The 15951-nt window shown below is 41.8% G+C and overlaps 1 protein-coding gene across 1 annotated transcript; it reads left to right on the top strand.

Moving 5' to 3' along the window:
- The first annotated feature begins 3597 nt into the window (after positions 1-3597).
- Positions 3598-15171, top strand: fam20a (FAM20A golgi associated secretory pathway pseudokinase). Its single transcript, XM_085361295.1, has 11 exons — positions 3598-4402; positions 5777-5970; positions 6395-6445; positions 7667-7745; positions 8023-8115; positions 10751-10866; positions 11253-11433; positions 13062-13171; positions 13291-13372; positions 13455-13514; positions 13655-15171. Exons 1-11 carry the CDS (start codon positions 4029-4031, stop codon positions 13923-13925), a joined length of 1611 nt encoding a protein of 536 aa, XP_085217421.1. The 5' UTR covers positions 3598-4028; the 3' UTR covers positions 13926-15171.
- Positions 15172-15951: the final 780 nt, after the last annotated feature.

Here is a 15951-nt window from a genome sequence, read left to right as displayed (position 1 = left end):
TCTGTGCAACAGTATTGAAATTTGCCTAATCAGCACCTCTAAAAGCTCACAATGTGTAACAATGAGAAATAACTTTATGGAGGTTGGGGTGGGATTGTTCTCTGTGCTATTCTTGTTTTTGTTTTTTGAGTGGGTGCAACTTAGAGTCGTCCTCCCAGGAAATGACTATACTCTATTTCCATTTGTGTTTGTATCTATTTCCCATTTTCCTAGCAAAATATGAAGAAATTATGCGCTTTTGTACAGTATAGTGGGATGCTTAGCATTTTGTTACCTTTGGAAAAAGCTGAGCTGTTTCGCTGTAATTCCCCACTTTATGCTAAGCTATAGCAAAAAGAATGATATATAACTATGGAAGGACAGAGAGCTGAAGTAGTTTTAAATGAAGTCTAGCTGTCTGACTTGTTGCAGCTCTTTGCAGATAATTTGAAGCTTCCTGATATGATACTTCTAGGTCATCCAAACAGTCATCTAGACAGGAAAACATCAGAGCCATCGCATCGCTTTATCTCAACAAAAGCCACCCTGTACTTATCATCACAGTTTGGCTAAATTGCAGAAATTGGTGACACAAGACTCAATGTCCTATTTTCATGTGTTTTCTTCATACATTCGATTTTGAAACATCTTTGCACGCACTTTTCCTGTTATTGAAGAACTGGGTTAGTTTAAGTACCGGTATGGATGTTCAAGCGGGGGTGGAGGCATGCTCAGAGCTTCTTCCCTAGTGTGCTTCCCGGGGATAAATGCGAACAGACACAGCTTGGACAAACAGGGCAAGTCATCCGCAGAGCATTTTTCCCACTCCAGCATCTTCAAGTCAACAGTGCATGAGTGAACTCCACCAAATGTGTTGTCAGAAATATCTCCAGCCTGCTCATGAACACGGATGGTTTGATTTTAAGTCATTACAACTTAACGTTCCTGTCTTTTTTATGCGTTGGCATAAAAGCATAAATATGGCTTGAATTTCGTTTTGTTGCCTTGAAAGCTTCCAATAAGACTGTTGCCTTAAAAGTTAAGTACAACCAGGAGAAACTTAAATAGATGATTTATTCAGTTATGAAAAATGTGACCTCTCCTTGTACTCTTTACGCAAATACGTAATGTAAAAATACAATACTGTGCAAAAGTCTTGAGCCACTCTCATTTGTTTAGGAGGTGTTGCTTTTAGCAATAGTTCTCCAAATGTTCTGAAAGTCTTTTGAAGGTTTTATTTGGACATTGACTGCTTTTTCACTCATTTTCAGTTGAGTCCTAGTACCTGACCATCTTCAGAGTAACATAAAAAAAACTTTTTTTTCCTGACTCTGTAAAAATTGTCAAAGATAAAAAGAGTTTGATCAGTATAAAATAATATTATTACACCAACAAGATGATTTAAAGCATGGTGTGAAGTGTGTTCTTAAAAAATTTGAGGAGACTGGAGAAATGGAGGGCAAAAGAAGTAGTGGCAGAAAACACAAATGTTGAGTTTTCAGGGCAGTTTCTGTGGTATGAATACAAATAAACCCAGAATCATTTGTCTTATGGAGTCCATGCTTTCCTGGGTCAGGGCTGTTCTGGCAGCACAAGTTCATGTTTCTTGTAATTCTGCATACTACATACTGCATACATCTACTACAGATTAACAGTATCTGAAAGTCATGTTCTTAAAAAATAGAAAAACAAATCCAGCAAATGCCTGACACAGGCCCTGAGAGATGCATCTGGTCCTTCAGCTGATCCATCTACTGTTCATTGAAGACTCAGCAGAAATGGTCTCAGTGGAAGGGTGGCTGTCAAGAAGCCATTTTTAAGGAAGGAAAACGGGGAGAAAAGGCTGAGGGATGCCAAATTACACAAGAACAGAGTGTCTGCAGCCATCTCTAAGACACGACGGAGGCTCTGTTGTGGTTTGGGGCTCTATCTCAGGCAGTGGTGGAGATGTTAAAATTGATGGAATTATAGAATCGGAAAAGTACCATCAGATTTTGATCCACCATGCAATACCATTTGACTGGCAATGGCTTCGTTTTTCAGCATGACAATGATGCCAAGCACATCACCAGTGAAGAAAAGAAAAGAAACATGACATAAAATACAAGAACGCTTGCCTGAGAGACTTTAGGCTGTGTTGAAGAATAAATGTAGTCATGCCAAATCTTGGCTTTCAATGTTAGAATTGTACAAACTATATTTTTCCCTTAGATATTGTATTCCCATGCAAGTTTGTGTTGCACCTATTTCTCATTTTCCTTGCAAAACATAAAGGAATGAGTGGTTCTAGAAATGGTGGCACAAAACTTTTGCATAGTATTGTGTCTGCTTTTAGACAACAGCATCCCCTTTTCTTTGACTCGTAAAAAAGACCAAAAAAAAAAGGAAACTGTGGTTGTAGTGGCAAAGCTCATCTACAGTCTGGCTAATTGGCAGGTTAAAGCTTCCTGTCACTGATTTCCAACATCAGCAACAGCTTCTCTCGCCCTGCTTTCTCTTCTGAGAGGGTAAAACACCCTGGAGAGCTGCTCCCAGACATCAACACATCACTTTGCCAGAATTCCACACACACACAAACACATACAGCCAAGCAGACGACAGATGTTCCAAAATACCACAACAGTGCCGATGCAGGCTGGGAAAAGCCCTGTGAGGTTTACATTGCTTCACTATAAAGCTGCCTAGGGCTTTTACGGTTGACGTGAGCGACAAGCAGACTTTGTGAGTCAGGAATCAGGAAGACAAAGAATAAGGAAAAGTGTCCTAACACAGTGAGGTATTTGATTTCTTTTCATTTCCTCATTTCAAGTTGTGCAACAACTTCTTTTTTCCCTCCTGCGCTGCCTTTTATGAACGTTTGTATCAGTGTGGTTCAGGGCAAGAGAGGTGAAGGAGTCGTGTGTGGGAACTACAGCAGGAAGGAAAGCGCAGCTGGGAGTTTTTGCCTGGAGCGAGACAGACTGGAGGTCTGTAGCATAAAAGGAGGCAAAAATAGAGGCAACATAAAGAAGAAAAGGAGAGAGAAAGAAACGAGCAAGGAGCGCAGACGATGAAGAGAAGATGAGAGGACGTAATGAGCTTTGACAAGAAGTGAAAGTGGACTTCATGAGGAGGAGTAGGGTGGAGACAAGAAGATAAGATAGGGAAGGGAAACTTTCCTCCACACCCCTCTTGGGGGAAAAAAAGAAAAAGAAAGGATGGCAAGGCAAATAGCACAGTCACGCCACCTTAACTCATTTCTACACCTGTGCATTTTAAACATGTAGATTTAAATCTTCCTGTCAGAAATCACGCAGGAAGGCGGCCAGCTTAAACACACGATAATGAAAACCGGACCTGGACCTGCACACAAGCGCTGGCACTGCCTTAGACCCGCCACGCCAGCTGGACGGGGTTTTATTCAAATCTGTTGTAATAAGCAGAAGTGCGTTGTGTTGCTTCCGAGGACTTTGCTCTCCAACAGTGTGTGAGAGTTGTGCTTTCTGCACCCCCATCTGCACTCGCCACTCTCTCCCTCTGCTAACCTGTAATTTGATGTTTGTGTACATACCTGCACATGCACACCCACACGCTCTACTCTCTCTCTCTCTCTCGCTCTTGCTTATATGTACACTTGCACATGCTCTCTCTCGCTCTTCCTCTGAGCAGCAGGTCCCTGGAAGCAGCCAGACTGTCACTGACTGCTGCTAGCACATGCTCGCTCTCAGCTCGGCACTTTCTTCAGTAGCTGCCAAGAGAGGAGGAGGAGGAGGAGGAGGAAAAGTGAGGCTGGAAGAAACAGACTGAAACACAGATAGAGAACAGAAAGAGAGAGAGAGAGAGACTTGGACCAACCTGTGACTGCTTGCCTCTGCCCGGCTGACTGTGTGTGTGTGTGTGTGTGTGTGTGTGTGTGTGTGTGTGTGTGTGTGTGTGTGTGTGTGTGTGTGTGTGTGTGTGCGAGACTGGAGGGAGACTACAAGTGATGCCTCACACAGTCCCGAGCAGCACATAGCCAGGACTTTGCTCAGCTTTCTTTGCCCCCCCTATACCCCCCTCCTTCTGTTTCAATGATGAGAAGAGATCGCATCTTATTAGCTGTGACCCTCACGGCCGTCTTCTCCGCCGACCTCTACTTCATCCTCTTGCCAAAGATGCGGAGCAAGGGCCTGACATCGGGACACTCCTGCTCATGTGGCCCCAACAAACTCACCCTCCCCCCCAGCCAGGGGGGTCTGGCCACGCCGCAGCTCTCCAACTGGACTTCTGCACCACTCCTGGACGGCACCATGTCTGAGCCTGCGTACGGAGGCTCAAAACTGGTGAGGCTTTTCTCTCACCCTCTATACAACATCCAGACTCCGGCTCTGGGGCCAGAAGAGAGACTGCTGCAGGTGGAACAGCTGATTGACTACTATAGGAGGAAAGTGTCGCACTGGGAAAGGTCAGTTTCTGGTGTCATGTTTCATCATTCTAAATTAAGATAATGTTTGTTGTGACAATAATGCCACTGATTTTGCAATGCGTGACTTGACGGAGTTACTTCACTTTATTGTTAAATTGCGTGTTCGTTTTGGCTCAGAGTTCCCACTGTGGTAGCACGTGTTGAGGCTTGACTGTGGTCAGGAGGCAGGGTCAGTGACACTGGGGCCAAACCCACCCGAGGCACACACACAAACACATATCCATGAACTTGGATGCACTTTGTTCGTGGTGACAGGCATACACCCACAGACAGACATCCGGATCTGTAGACAATTCTGTGCGTCATAAAAACTCCAGTGTCATGTGGGCTGGGTCAGAAAACCCTGACAAACACGTCACTTCTGAGAGCCAGCATCTGGAACGGTTTCTTTAAGGTAAACATGGATTTTTAAAACTGCCGGGGCCCATCTCAATCTTTGGGAGTTGTAGCCGTCTTGGCTTGTGAGGCTGTCTGTCTGTCTCCCTCAGAGAGATATAGATATTGGGCTCTCACAGTGGAAAATAAGAAGAATTATGAGCAATGGATCTCCCCGCTGTGCTGCCTTACAAATGTGCACTAAAAAAAAGGCAGCTCACAGGCTTGTTATTGCAAAATATTGCAACAGCGTCTAAACATCACATCTACTGCATTCGTTGTGTGCATTCGTGACTTATCTGTTTCCCACAGTGTGTGTTTGGATACACGCTCTGCTGTCTGCACTTGTCCAGCGGCCTGATTACTCTGTGTCACGTCAAATTAAATGAATGAGGTGGTAGGAATGACAGAAAAACAAACTTCTATTCTTAGCGCTTTGCTCCATTATCTCATTTTGTTATCCGGTCTGTGATGGAGTTTGTTTGGGTGGAGAAATGGCAATCCCACTCACTGTGGTCAGCCCTTGTCATGTGGTGCCCCTCTTACCACAGACAGTATTTCTTTTGGTATCAGTTTATTCTTATTCCTACTTGGAGGGGAAAGGGGGCTGGGCAGTTTAGATTTGTTAAAACTCAATTTAGAAACAGTAAAAAGCCTGTATATAAGAGACTAATAAAACTTGGCTGACTATAAATGACTAATGGAGGCAGGAGTAAAGTGGTAAATAGAACAAGTACTTTATAACACAACATGTTTTTCTTTCCTTTGCTTTAAGCATGTCATCTTAGGTTCAGTGTAAGCATCTCTTTAAATCAGCTACTCTGTTGTTTTAAATAACATAGGATTAACAATGGCTTTACAGAAAATTGATGTGTTTACATATGTTAACCATTTATTTAGGGCTCTGATAATAGGGAGTTGACAGCATCCTGTATCCCACAGCTAACATCTGTCCTATGTGTTATTCGTCTTCCTCAGACATATGAAGCTCTACAGTCTGGCAGCGGCTCTGGCTAACATCACTGTGACTAATCATGAGGTGACCTACGACCCTGATACCAGCTGGCTGAAGTTCCACCTGGGAATAAACCGCTATGCTCTGTACTCCCGTGATGACCCTACTGTCCTTCAACTTATCAAGGACATGCAGAGCATGACAGTCATCAGTGCAGGTGAAGGTCAGATGGGATTTGGAGCGTCTAGCTCGATGATGTCAGGGAAAGATTATCGGCTTCCTGTGTTTATGCTGTACTGTCATATCCCTCATGGGGTCTAATTTTGTGAACTGGGTGGAATTTTACATGTAGTGCAGTATAATTGAATAAATATGCAATGAAAAACGCTTCTGTTAATATAGGACAGATGTAGGAAAGATATAATATAATATCAGTACAAGAGCAACCAAACAGCTGATTGTATTGTATTGTAAAGCTCCTTTACAGCACAGGACTCTAATGTTTTTTACAGTAAGGACTGTTCAGCTAGCGTTTTATGCAGATGGCAAATCTAGCACCCATTACTTTTCTGGAATTAGACAGGTACATTCCCTGCACTAAGTGTGCTAATTTATTACCTAACAAGTTCATTGTCTTACAGATTACACTCAAGATGAGAAAGCCCTAAAAGGAGCGTGTGATTGCACCCAAGGTATGACAACGTCATCACCACCTGTAATGAGCCTTTTATCCATTCGGGGATTTGGGCTTTTATTTTCTTTACCTCATATCTCATGTTGTGCAACCGCATGAGTCTGATTTCTCACTAGCCTCTTTGTTTCTCTTTTTGTTTGTCTGCCTCTCTCTCACTCTGCCTTTTCTGCTTGGCAGTACCATGAGAGACAAACACACTGTTGCCTTTGTGATAGTGAGGATTTTTGGTTTTTCTATTGGCACCAAAATCCAGATTTGTCTTTCTGTATAAGACACTTTGCTCTGGGGGCAAATAAAACCCAGGAATTAGTCTGCGTTCAAAGGCAGAGCTCCTAATTAAGCGTTTGATGTCTGCACGCGCCGAGGGAAGCCAGCGTTTCTTACCACCTACGCTGCCATCTCCTACTTTACTTCTGAGCAGCACGCAAACCAAAGCTACGGATGGATAATTGAAAGTTAGTGACGTGCCAAACAATAGATGCTACTGAGCTTTTCACTAAGTAAGTGCTGTAAAAGCGTCGCAGGTAGAAATGTAAACATTAAGGAGGACAAATAGCTCATTATTGGTTTTATATGTTAAATTTTTCTCCCAGCTACGTTTCTTCTTCTTCCACGCTGACTTGTCTGACCTGTCTCGTCTGTGCTTTGTCAGCATCCCTGCGCAGTGAAGTGCATGGCCACACAAACATCACTCACTGCCAAGAAGAAACAAGCAACAAAACAATCGCTACCCCCCACAGTTTAAATTTAACCTTCTCATTATTTCAGTCACCAAAGAGCGACGTAATTCATCGGCCACAGAAGCTGTTTGTGCCAGTTGGATTCGCGTTGAGTCATTTCCAGAAATGGTTTTATATTATAAACCTTGCTTGATTGTTAACTATTAAGAACCTGGAGTTTCACTGAGCACTGTGGGGAGGGGGGTGCTTGTATGTGCTGATCTGGACTACTGCTGTGACACAATATGGAGCCAGTCAGAGAAAGCGCAGGGTGCATCCAATTACCTTATTACTCGGGCGAGGCCAGACAATGATTCACATTTTGCAAATCTAAAATCTTAAAATAATGAGTCAGTTTGCATGCTGCTCACTGTTTGCTTTTCCCTGGCCAAAAACATTGAGATAAGTGTGGAGTGGAAGTCATGTAGGGCAAATGTTGTGGTACAAAAAAACGTCTCGATCTCGCACCACACATCATGTTTCTGTGTGTCTTCCCACAGTGGTGAAGCCCAGCGGACATCACCTGAAACTGGCCCTGAAAATGCGCAACCTAGCTAAAGCCATGTTTAAACCAATGAGGTGAGGAAATCTAGTTGGTTATTTTCAGTTGGTGAAATCAATGAAATCACACAAAAACATGAAATGCTGAGTTAGGTAACATAGACTGTGTACTGTAATAGCATGCTATGTCATGTTCTGTGTGAATTTATGTCAGTCAAAAGCCTCGAGTTGGCCACCTGTAATGTCTTGATTATATATTGCAGAGTGTTGGAACTGACAGTTTGATCACTCTGTGTGCGTGCACGTGTGTGTTTGTCTGTGTGTGTGTGTGTGTGTGTGTGTGTGTGTGTGTCAGGCAGCAGAGGGACGAGGAGACTCCAGAAGACGTCTTCTATTTCGTTGACCTCCAGAGACACAATGCAGAGATTGCTGCTTTTCATCTGGACAGGTGCAGCCTCATTATCCCTCACTGTTTTCACGTCTTCTCGGTCATTGCTGTTAGACTGGGTAATTTTAGTGTCCTCTCACTGTGGTTATATGACTGCTTGGCTTGCTGGGGGTAATTTTAGTGTTGATTGCACACATGTTATTTTATTGATCTCAGTTACGTCCTTGTATATATAAAGGTACTATGACTGTTTTTGGAGGGAGGACGAATGCGACCAAATGGGAGGAAAAAAAGCTTATTTATCACTTTGATTCATTTTCTTTTTTTCTTAGTCAATTATCCAATTCATTTCTTGAGGGGAACGATAACATCTGATCCAGATTTCATTATAATCCATAAAAATGACCAAAAGCCAGCCCCAGCTTCCTCCCACAGTCAGAAGACTTGCATGTTAGGTTAATTAGTGAGTCTAAATAGCCAGAAGGTATGAATGTGAGTGACAGCTGTGGACAGATAGCCAGTCTATTGCAGTGCCAATACACTGCAATAGACTGGCTATCTGTCTGTGGTGTACCCTGCCTCTAGCTGTATGCCAGCTAGGCTCTGCCACCTCTGTGCCTCTAAATAACTTCAGTGACTGATGTCATCACAGCAGGCAGCATGGTGGTGCGATGATTTGCACTGTTGCCCCACACCAAGAAGTTCCTGGGTTTTAATCCACCATCTGGCCATGGCCTTTTTTGTGTGGACTTTCCACATTCTCACCATGTCTGTGTGGGTACTTCAGCTTCCTCCCACAGTCCAAAGAACATGCTATTAGTGGGGTTAGGTTAATTTGTGGTTCTAAATTGCCCATAGGTGTAAATGTGAGTGTCTGTGTTGGCCAGGATGTACCCCACCTCTTACCTTAAGACAGCTGGGGTAAGCTCCACCTTGGTTTGTGATTGGTTACACTAAGAATGTGAATATAGTAAACAAACAAGCTTAAAATCCGCATGGTTAGATGACAGTATTTGGACACTCAACGATAGACTGTATATAAAAGATGGATGCATGACATCACATTTTTTAACTTCTATTCTAAAGGCTCAATTTTGTTATTATGAAGCCAGAAAAAAATTGCATTTGAGGGAGGTGACAAAATTCTTAGTTATCCCAAATGCTAGCTAGCTAGGCTAGCAAGCTGCATCCACATACACAAATGTTTGCTAATTAGTGCTAATTAATAAATAGCCTACTTGCATTAAAAATGCTCCAAAAGGTACTGCAAACATGGTCGAGAGATACATTTTAGTTACTTGAATAAGCTAAGAAGCACTTGGCAGATGTGTCTAGCAACTACAACTGCCGGTGTTAACATCAAAGTGTCATGTATCAATTTGTGGCTGGCAGTTTTGCGGACCCAAATTGCAGACATGCAGATGAAAATTAAAGAATTTGCCCCAAGTGACCTTTCACAAAATTCTTATTTTAGATTTTTCCATTTCCATGCTGAAGTTTACATCCTGATGTTAGGATCGGGTCTAAACTTTGTGAAACTCTTTCTAAAACGTATAAAACAAAAATCCTAAAATTGACCAAAAATGAATCCAATTTAATTCAGTTTTTTTCTATAGCGCCAAATCACTACAACAGTCATCTAAAGGCCCTTATGATTTTGTAAGGTCAAGACCCTATAATAATAATCCATTTTTAGATTTATGGATCCATCCATTATGTCTTAGAGAGAAAGTGATGAAATTAAAGAATCCTCAGAGACGATGTGGCAGCATTCTTGTAATAGCGAGATTCAAAAACATCCTTAAAATCCCAAACCGTCTCCAACAATTAAGTCTAAAAAAAACAGGTCCCCCTGTGCGAACGAATGTATCATGGAGCCTCGAAAAAGATTGCAACATTTTGGCACACCCTCAGATTTCCCAACTTGCTGATCAGTTCGAACCACAGTGTTTGGACACAGATGAGGACACACTTATCTTTATGCAATTACACATTAGCTGAGGCGAGGTGATTCACTCATCTGAACTAGACGGTATCATTAACAGACCCACACACACACAGTGTTAAGTCACAGACAGAAAACAACTCCAGCACCACGTCAACAGCTCGAACAATTACTGTAATTACTCTCAAACAGTGCCTTTTCTCCTTATCTGCTCATACTTTATCAGTTATTCTTTAAAAAGTGAGAATGTTGTACAACTCCTGTTCCTGTTTTCTTTTTTTAAATTTTAATTTGCTATGTGTGTAATCTGTGGCAGTGTGTTGCCTCTCTCTCTTCGTTGTGTCTCACTTGCCAGAAGCCCTCATCATTATCACTCGCAATCAGGGGCTGGGGAATGCCAACCATTTTAGAAACAGCAATTCGGCATGACACGCTGATTGTTGTTTGATTACTATTTGCGAGACATGACTAAAACTCTGCCTCTGGGGAGTACAAGCTCTCGATAGTTTATATGAACGCAGCCAGCTGGATTACACAGCACGGCGGCTGTCAAGCGGACTCATTCACTGATAAGAATCAGTAAAATCAGTGAAAGTGGAGCGTGGGCTCCTGTGAGATGAGGATTTAAAGTTAGATAAGACTACCATCACCTTTGGAAGGTTTACACTGCATTAATATTTATGCCAGCACGAGCTGTCTCCCTACACGAGTAAAAGGTTTTCCTCTGAATCACATCAATATATTTTCTAGGATCCTAGACTTCCGGAGAGTTCCTCCAGTGGTTGGCAGGCTGGTGAACATCACTAGTGAAGTCCTAAAAGTAACCCAGAATGAAGACCTACGAGCTGTGTTCTTCACCTCCCCGGGTAAAAAAAAAACCCACATCAGTTCCTCAAAGTAATACCTTTAGATTAGACTCAACGGTTATGCCTGTATGTTAAATATAAACTCCTTTACAATAGTTCAAATACTTGATTGACACATGAATAGTGTTTCTCAGTAGCTGTGCATCTGATTGGGAGCTTGTTTATCTCTGCCCTTTGCATATCTTTGCAAACAAGCATGTCTGCGTGAAGCTAAGATGATCCGCGAGTTATTTTTTACTCAGTTTGATGTTTGTTTGTGTTTTTCCTTGCTGTTGATATGGCATCCAGCTAGAGGGAAAGGCAGAGCTGATTGGAAAGCATGTAATCGGAAGTGAACAGAAAAACTCATTTTGCATTCTTCCGTTTTTGTTCTGCTTCCCAAACAGCAAACAACACTTGTTTCTTTGCCAAGTGCCTGTATGTGTGCAAGACAGAATATGCAGCGTGCGGGAGCCCCGACCTGCTGGAGGGCTCCCTGTCCGCCTACCTGCCGGGACTCAGCATTGCTCCCCGCATCTCCATCCCCAGCCCGTGGATCCGTTCCTACACCTTCACCGGACGGGAGGAGTAAGACCTCGTTTTTTTTAATGCAGCACAAAACTGTTTAACTGCCAGCAAGCATTCTGCAAAATGGTGAGCTGGCGGTTGTTGATGGCAGTTGTTCAGCTTGAGGCTGAAGGGATGAATTTTTCAGCAGTTTCAAGACAAGCTGGTTGATGCACGAGCCAAATTCTTAAATGATTTCAGCTTTACTGACACCAGTTATTATGCAGAATGCTTGTAAATTCACTGGTAAACAGTGCATTCAAGTTCATTCTTGGCACACAGTCCACTGTTGCCTGCAAGATTTTAGACTTAAAGTCTGTTTTCCAGTGACCAAGCCTGTCATCAACTTAGGTTAGGCCAAATCTTGCCAACAGAGAACCGGTCCAAACATCACTTTAGTTATGAGAGTCAGTTTCATTTAGTTTATCCAGACAGGAAGCAATAAATTCCACATTTATCAGAAGCTCCTTAACCAACACACTCTTCCTGTCCTGCCTAGATTCCAATCAGTCAGCAATTTTTATGGACGATGATGTACTCTGTCACACTGCAAAGCAGCTAAAACCGCTCCCTTCAACCTGATAACGTTAAAATAATGAGACGCTTGTCTCAGAGTCTTTATCTTAATGCAGTCGAGAATCTGTGGAAGCTCACTGAGGACAAAATTAAGGCTCCATCCTGCAGGAACAGATGTCCTCAAGTCATTCCAAGAAAGTGGTGTCCATCACATCCTGCCGGTTTTTGAAAACTGGAACAATAATAATTTTCTGTATTTTGCTACTAATTGCTGCTGTGGTTACTGTTCTGTGACTCCGATCACAATTCTTTATAAAACTAACCATTTAAGTTTTTAATTCTGATATAGAATATTATAGTTTTGTTCACTTTAAACAGAAATAAGTAGTGGCGGTGGAATTCAGGAAAATATAATAATAATAAGACAACAATATTTCTGCTGTGTATATGCAGTTAATTTAATGGATATTTCTTGCTACTAAAACATGAGTGTCATTTTCCATAAATCAGAGTGCAAGATTTCAAAGACTCTTTTATTTACTATAGCATCCATTATTTTTAAGGCCTCCAAAGTCAGATTGCACAAGTCAAATGAAAACCACTTCCTGTTTTATATCATTAAAACACCTCAGTGACTTTGTCACACAAAATAAATGAGAGGCCTCCTGACTCTGTTATCTGGTTACATCATTGTAATAACATATTAACATTGTACTGTATAATGCATTTTAGAGCATCCTACATCCAGTTGATGCCTTTTAAAGGGAAGATTTTGCTTATTTTTGCAAGACTAACCAGATTCTGCAATTACCACAGGTCTGTAGAGTTATTACCAGTTAATTACATTTGGGGCCTTGTGAAATTAAAAAATGTGGCAAAGCAAGCACTAAACTGTTAAGATGTAAATAAAATAAAATACAGCATCTGTCTACTCAGTTCTGAATGCTTGCAGAGTGTTAGGAAATGAGGGAGGTAACACAGTGTTACACATCAACCCCTTTGTTTTGCTGGAGCATCACATTGAAAGTGAGCAATAAAAAGTTGTGGCTAATTTATTTTAATTGCTTCATTTTCCAAAGAATATTCTCCATCGGCTCCTTTTAATTTCCTCTCGTTTATGCTTCTTTCAAAAGGTGGGAAGTGAATCCTTTCTACTGCGACACAATAAAGCAGCAGTACCCCTATAACTCAGGAAACAGGCTCCTAAACATCATAGACATGTCCATCTTCGACTTTCTCATAGGTATTTCATTACCTCTGCATTATAAACTGTTCATGTAGCGTCAGATATTTTATATTGCGGAAATCTAGCTACACGTGTAGAGATTTGTTCCCCTCGTTAAAGTCACGCCTTCGTTACAGGGAACATGGACAGACACCACTATGAGATTTTTACCAAGTTTGGGGATGAAGGCTTCCTTCTTCACTTGGACAATGCCAGAGGGTGAGACAGAACCGCTGCTGAGCACTAAATGATGCTGCTTTTGTTCGCTGTCGGGGTTTAACGTGTGTTGTTTATGCACCAGGTTTGGGAAGCACGCTAAAGATGAGATGTCCATCCTGTCTCCACTGTCCCAGTGCTGCATGTGAGTATGACTCAGTCTATGGAAGTTGTGTACATAAGGGCATAAGTAAAAAAAATTTAATAAAATCTGTGAAGGAATTAAGGAAACTAATTTCTCTTCTCCTGTTGATCGTGTGTTCTGCCCTGTCCTCTTACCCCCAGGATAAAGCAATCCACACTACTAAGGCTGCAGCTCCTGGCCCAATCAGAGTTCAGGCTCAGTGATGTGATGAGGGAGTCCCTGCAGGAAGACTCTTTAAGGCCCATCCTGACAGAGCCCCACCTGTTGGCCCTGGACCGCAGGTTGCACAAGGTCCTCCGAGTGGTCCACCGGTGCGTCCGGAGGCTGGGCAAAGACGAAGTGATCACTGAGGACTTTTTTAAATCCACAGTGACTCCCGAGGCTGCCACAGACGGGACGATGCAAAGGTAACAGAGGATGCGCTCGGCTTCTGGCTGCTCGGGAAGAGACTCGTATAAATAAGACTCGATAAATTTTTAGGAAAAAGCCGTGAGTCTTCATCACAGAAGGAAGGAATCTCTGACACCTTCACATTTTTAAATAAAGACCCTGTTTTTTTTTTTTTTTAAATGAAATAAAATGAAGCTTTGTGAGTGGAAACTTACAGCATCTGATATGTAGAGCCACCACTGGATCAGCTTTTTTTTTTAATGATTGTTGGTTTACACTGTGGATGTGGAAAGAGAGCTCTGCGTGTCCGTGACATATAATCAGAAAATAAAGTCTTTATGTGATGATTCTGCAAGTTCTGAGGAGAAGTTATCACCTTAGAGCGGCAGACTGTGTGTGTGCGCGCTCAGCCATATGTTTGTGAGAAAAGTGCTACCTATTAAACAGCCACTTAGTTTACTCCACCCTGTTTTCCAGACTTGTAATCCTCCGTCTCATCAGAGTGTTTAAACAGCTTCACAACGTCACCGTCAGCTCCGCCAGGCAAGGATACAGAAACAGCAAACCCAAAACAATTAGCAAATATGCATTTCGTTGCACCACAGTAATAACTCTCACCCAAGCGGACTTGTGTGAGGTTTTCGTCTGAACATGTCAGAGCTTTGACCCGTTCATTCCCTTTGTTCTCCTCCAACTAACCTGATAGTCTGCGTTGCTCTGTGATGTAGAGTAAGATAAATAACCACAACTATTTTTAAGAGACTTTAGAGCCAAGTGGAGTCAGACTTGAGCTTGACAAAGCAGAAAGAGTGGCTGATAAGGATCCTTTACTTAAAACAGGCCCTCGAGCACAGGTAAATCCCTTCATACCGAAGCATTTTTACAATACGCCTTCTCTAAAAGCTTTCAGTGAATGAATGTCTAAAATAAAAGATTTACCAAAGGAAAGCACAGAGAGGATTTGCAAATAACCAGTAGCTAAAGTTTAGAGAAATATAAATGTTGGGTCATAGTGCCAAATACAACAATCTAACTTTAAATGTGCTCAGTTGAATAATATCTGCTAAAGACGGAGTTTTAAAAAGCTTGAGAAAAAAACAAATTTATTATAAACTGGACAAAATTCTCAAATGAGGAATGAAGAATTGTATCTGTTGTTTAAATTGTTTAATTTAGGCTTTTTCTTGTTGAGCAAATCAATGTTGTTTATTTTTCTGTGCAATACCTCCACCTAGTGTGCAAATTTGATATTACATCTTTTTGAAAATACAGGCTTTTTCTCTCTTTCTTAAGAACACCTTCTTGACAGCCACACTTCCACTGAGACCATTTCTGATGAGGCTTCAGTGAACAGTATGAGATACATATTTTTCTTCCTATTTCTTATTAGGACACGTGACGTTCAGATACTGTTCATCTGCCGTAGGTAGCTTTTGAGTCAGCAATGCCTTCTTCTGTCCTCTATTTGTCGAGTTTCCTCAATGTTTTAAACACATTTGACACCATGCTGAGATATAGCAAGTTTCTGGGTAAAAGCTCAGCTTGTTGGTGCAAAAATACTATTGTACACCCGTCAAACTGTGTTTTATCTTGGACATTTTTCATTCAGTGAACTAAAGAAATGAGAACAGATTAAAAACAAACAAAAACAGGCTGCTCGTAACAAAATGCCCAGAATCTACAAGATTTTGAAAGTTATGTTATGTTGTGTAGACACGACACTGGCCAATCCTTTTAGTTTCATAGGTCCATGTTAAGTGGCTTAAACAAAACCACTCTTCTGAAAATGGTCAGGTATGAGGACTGGACTGGAAATGAGTGATCAAGCAGCCAAGAAGAACCCTGCACAGTATTGAAAGTCTGCAAAGGAAGAAGTCTGAGACAAAGCAGAGTTTCTTTTTTACTATTTTATTGCTTAAACTGCCATCTGGAACAATCTATACCAAAAGGATAAACATCTTTGCACATACAGGAGGTCAAACTAAATACAGGACAGAATAGAAAAAGAATGGTCCTCTTATAATCTGCAGCTCTCTGTGCTGCAGGC

The sequence above is a fragment of the Diplotaxodon limnothrissa genome, linkage group LG8 (genome assembly GCF_057381915.1).
Source record: "Diplotaxodon limnothrissa isolate DT_005_m linkage group LG8, D_limnothrissa_male_GT1.1, whole genome shotgun sequence".
NCBI lineage: Eukaryota > Metazoa > Chordata > Actinopteri > Cichliformes > Cichlidae > Diplotaxodon > Diplotaxodon limnothrissa.
Note: the sequence above shows the minus strand (reverse complement) of the source record. Positions and strands in the feature narration are given on the sequence as shown.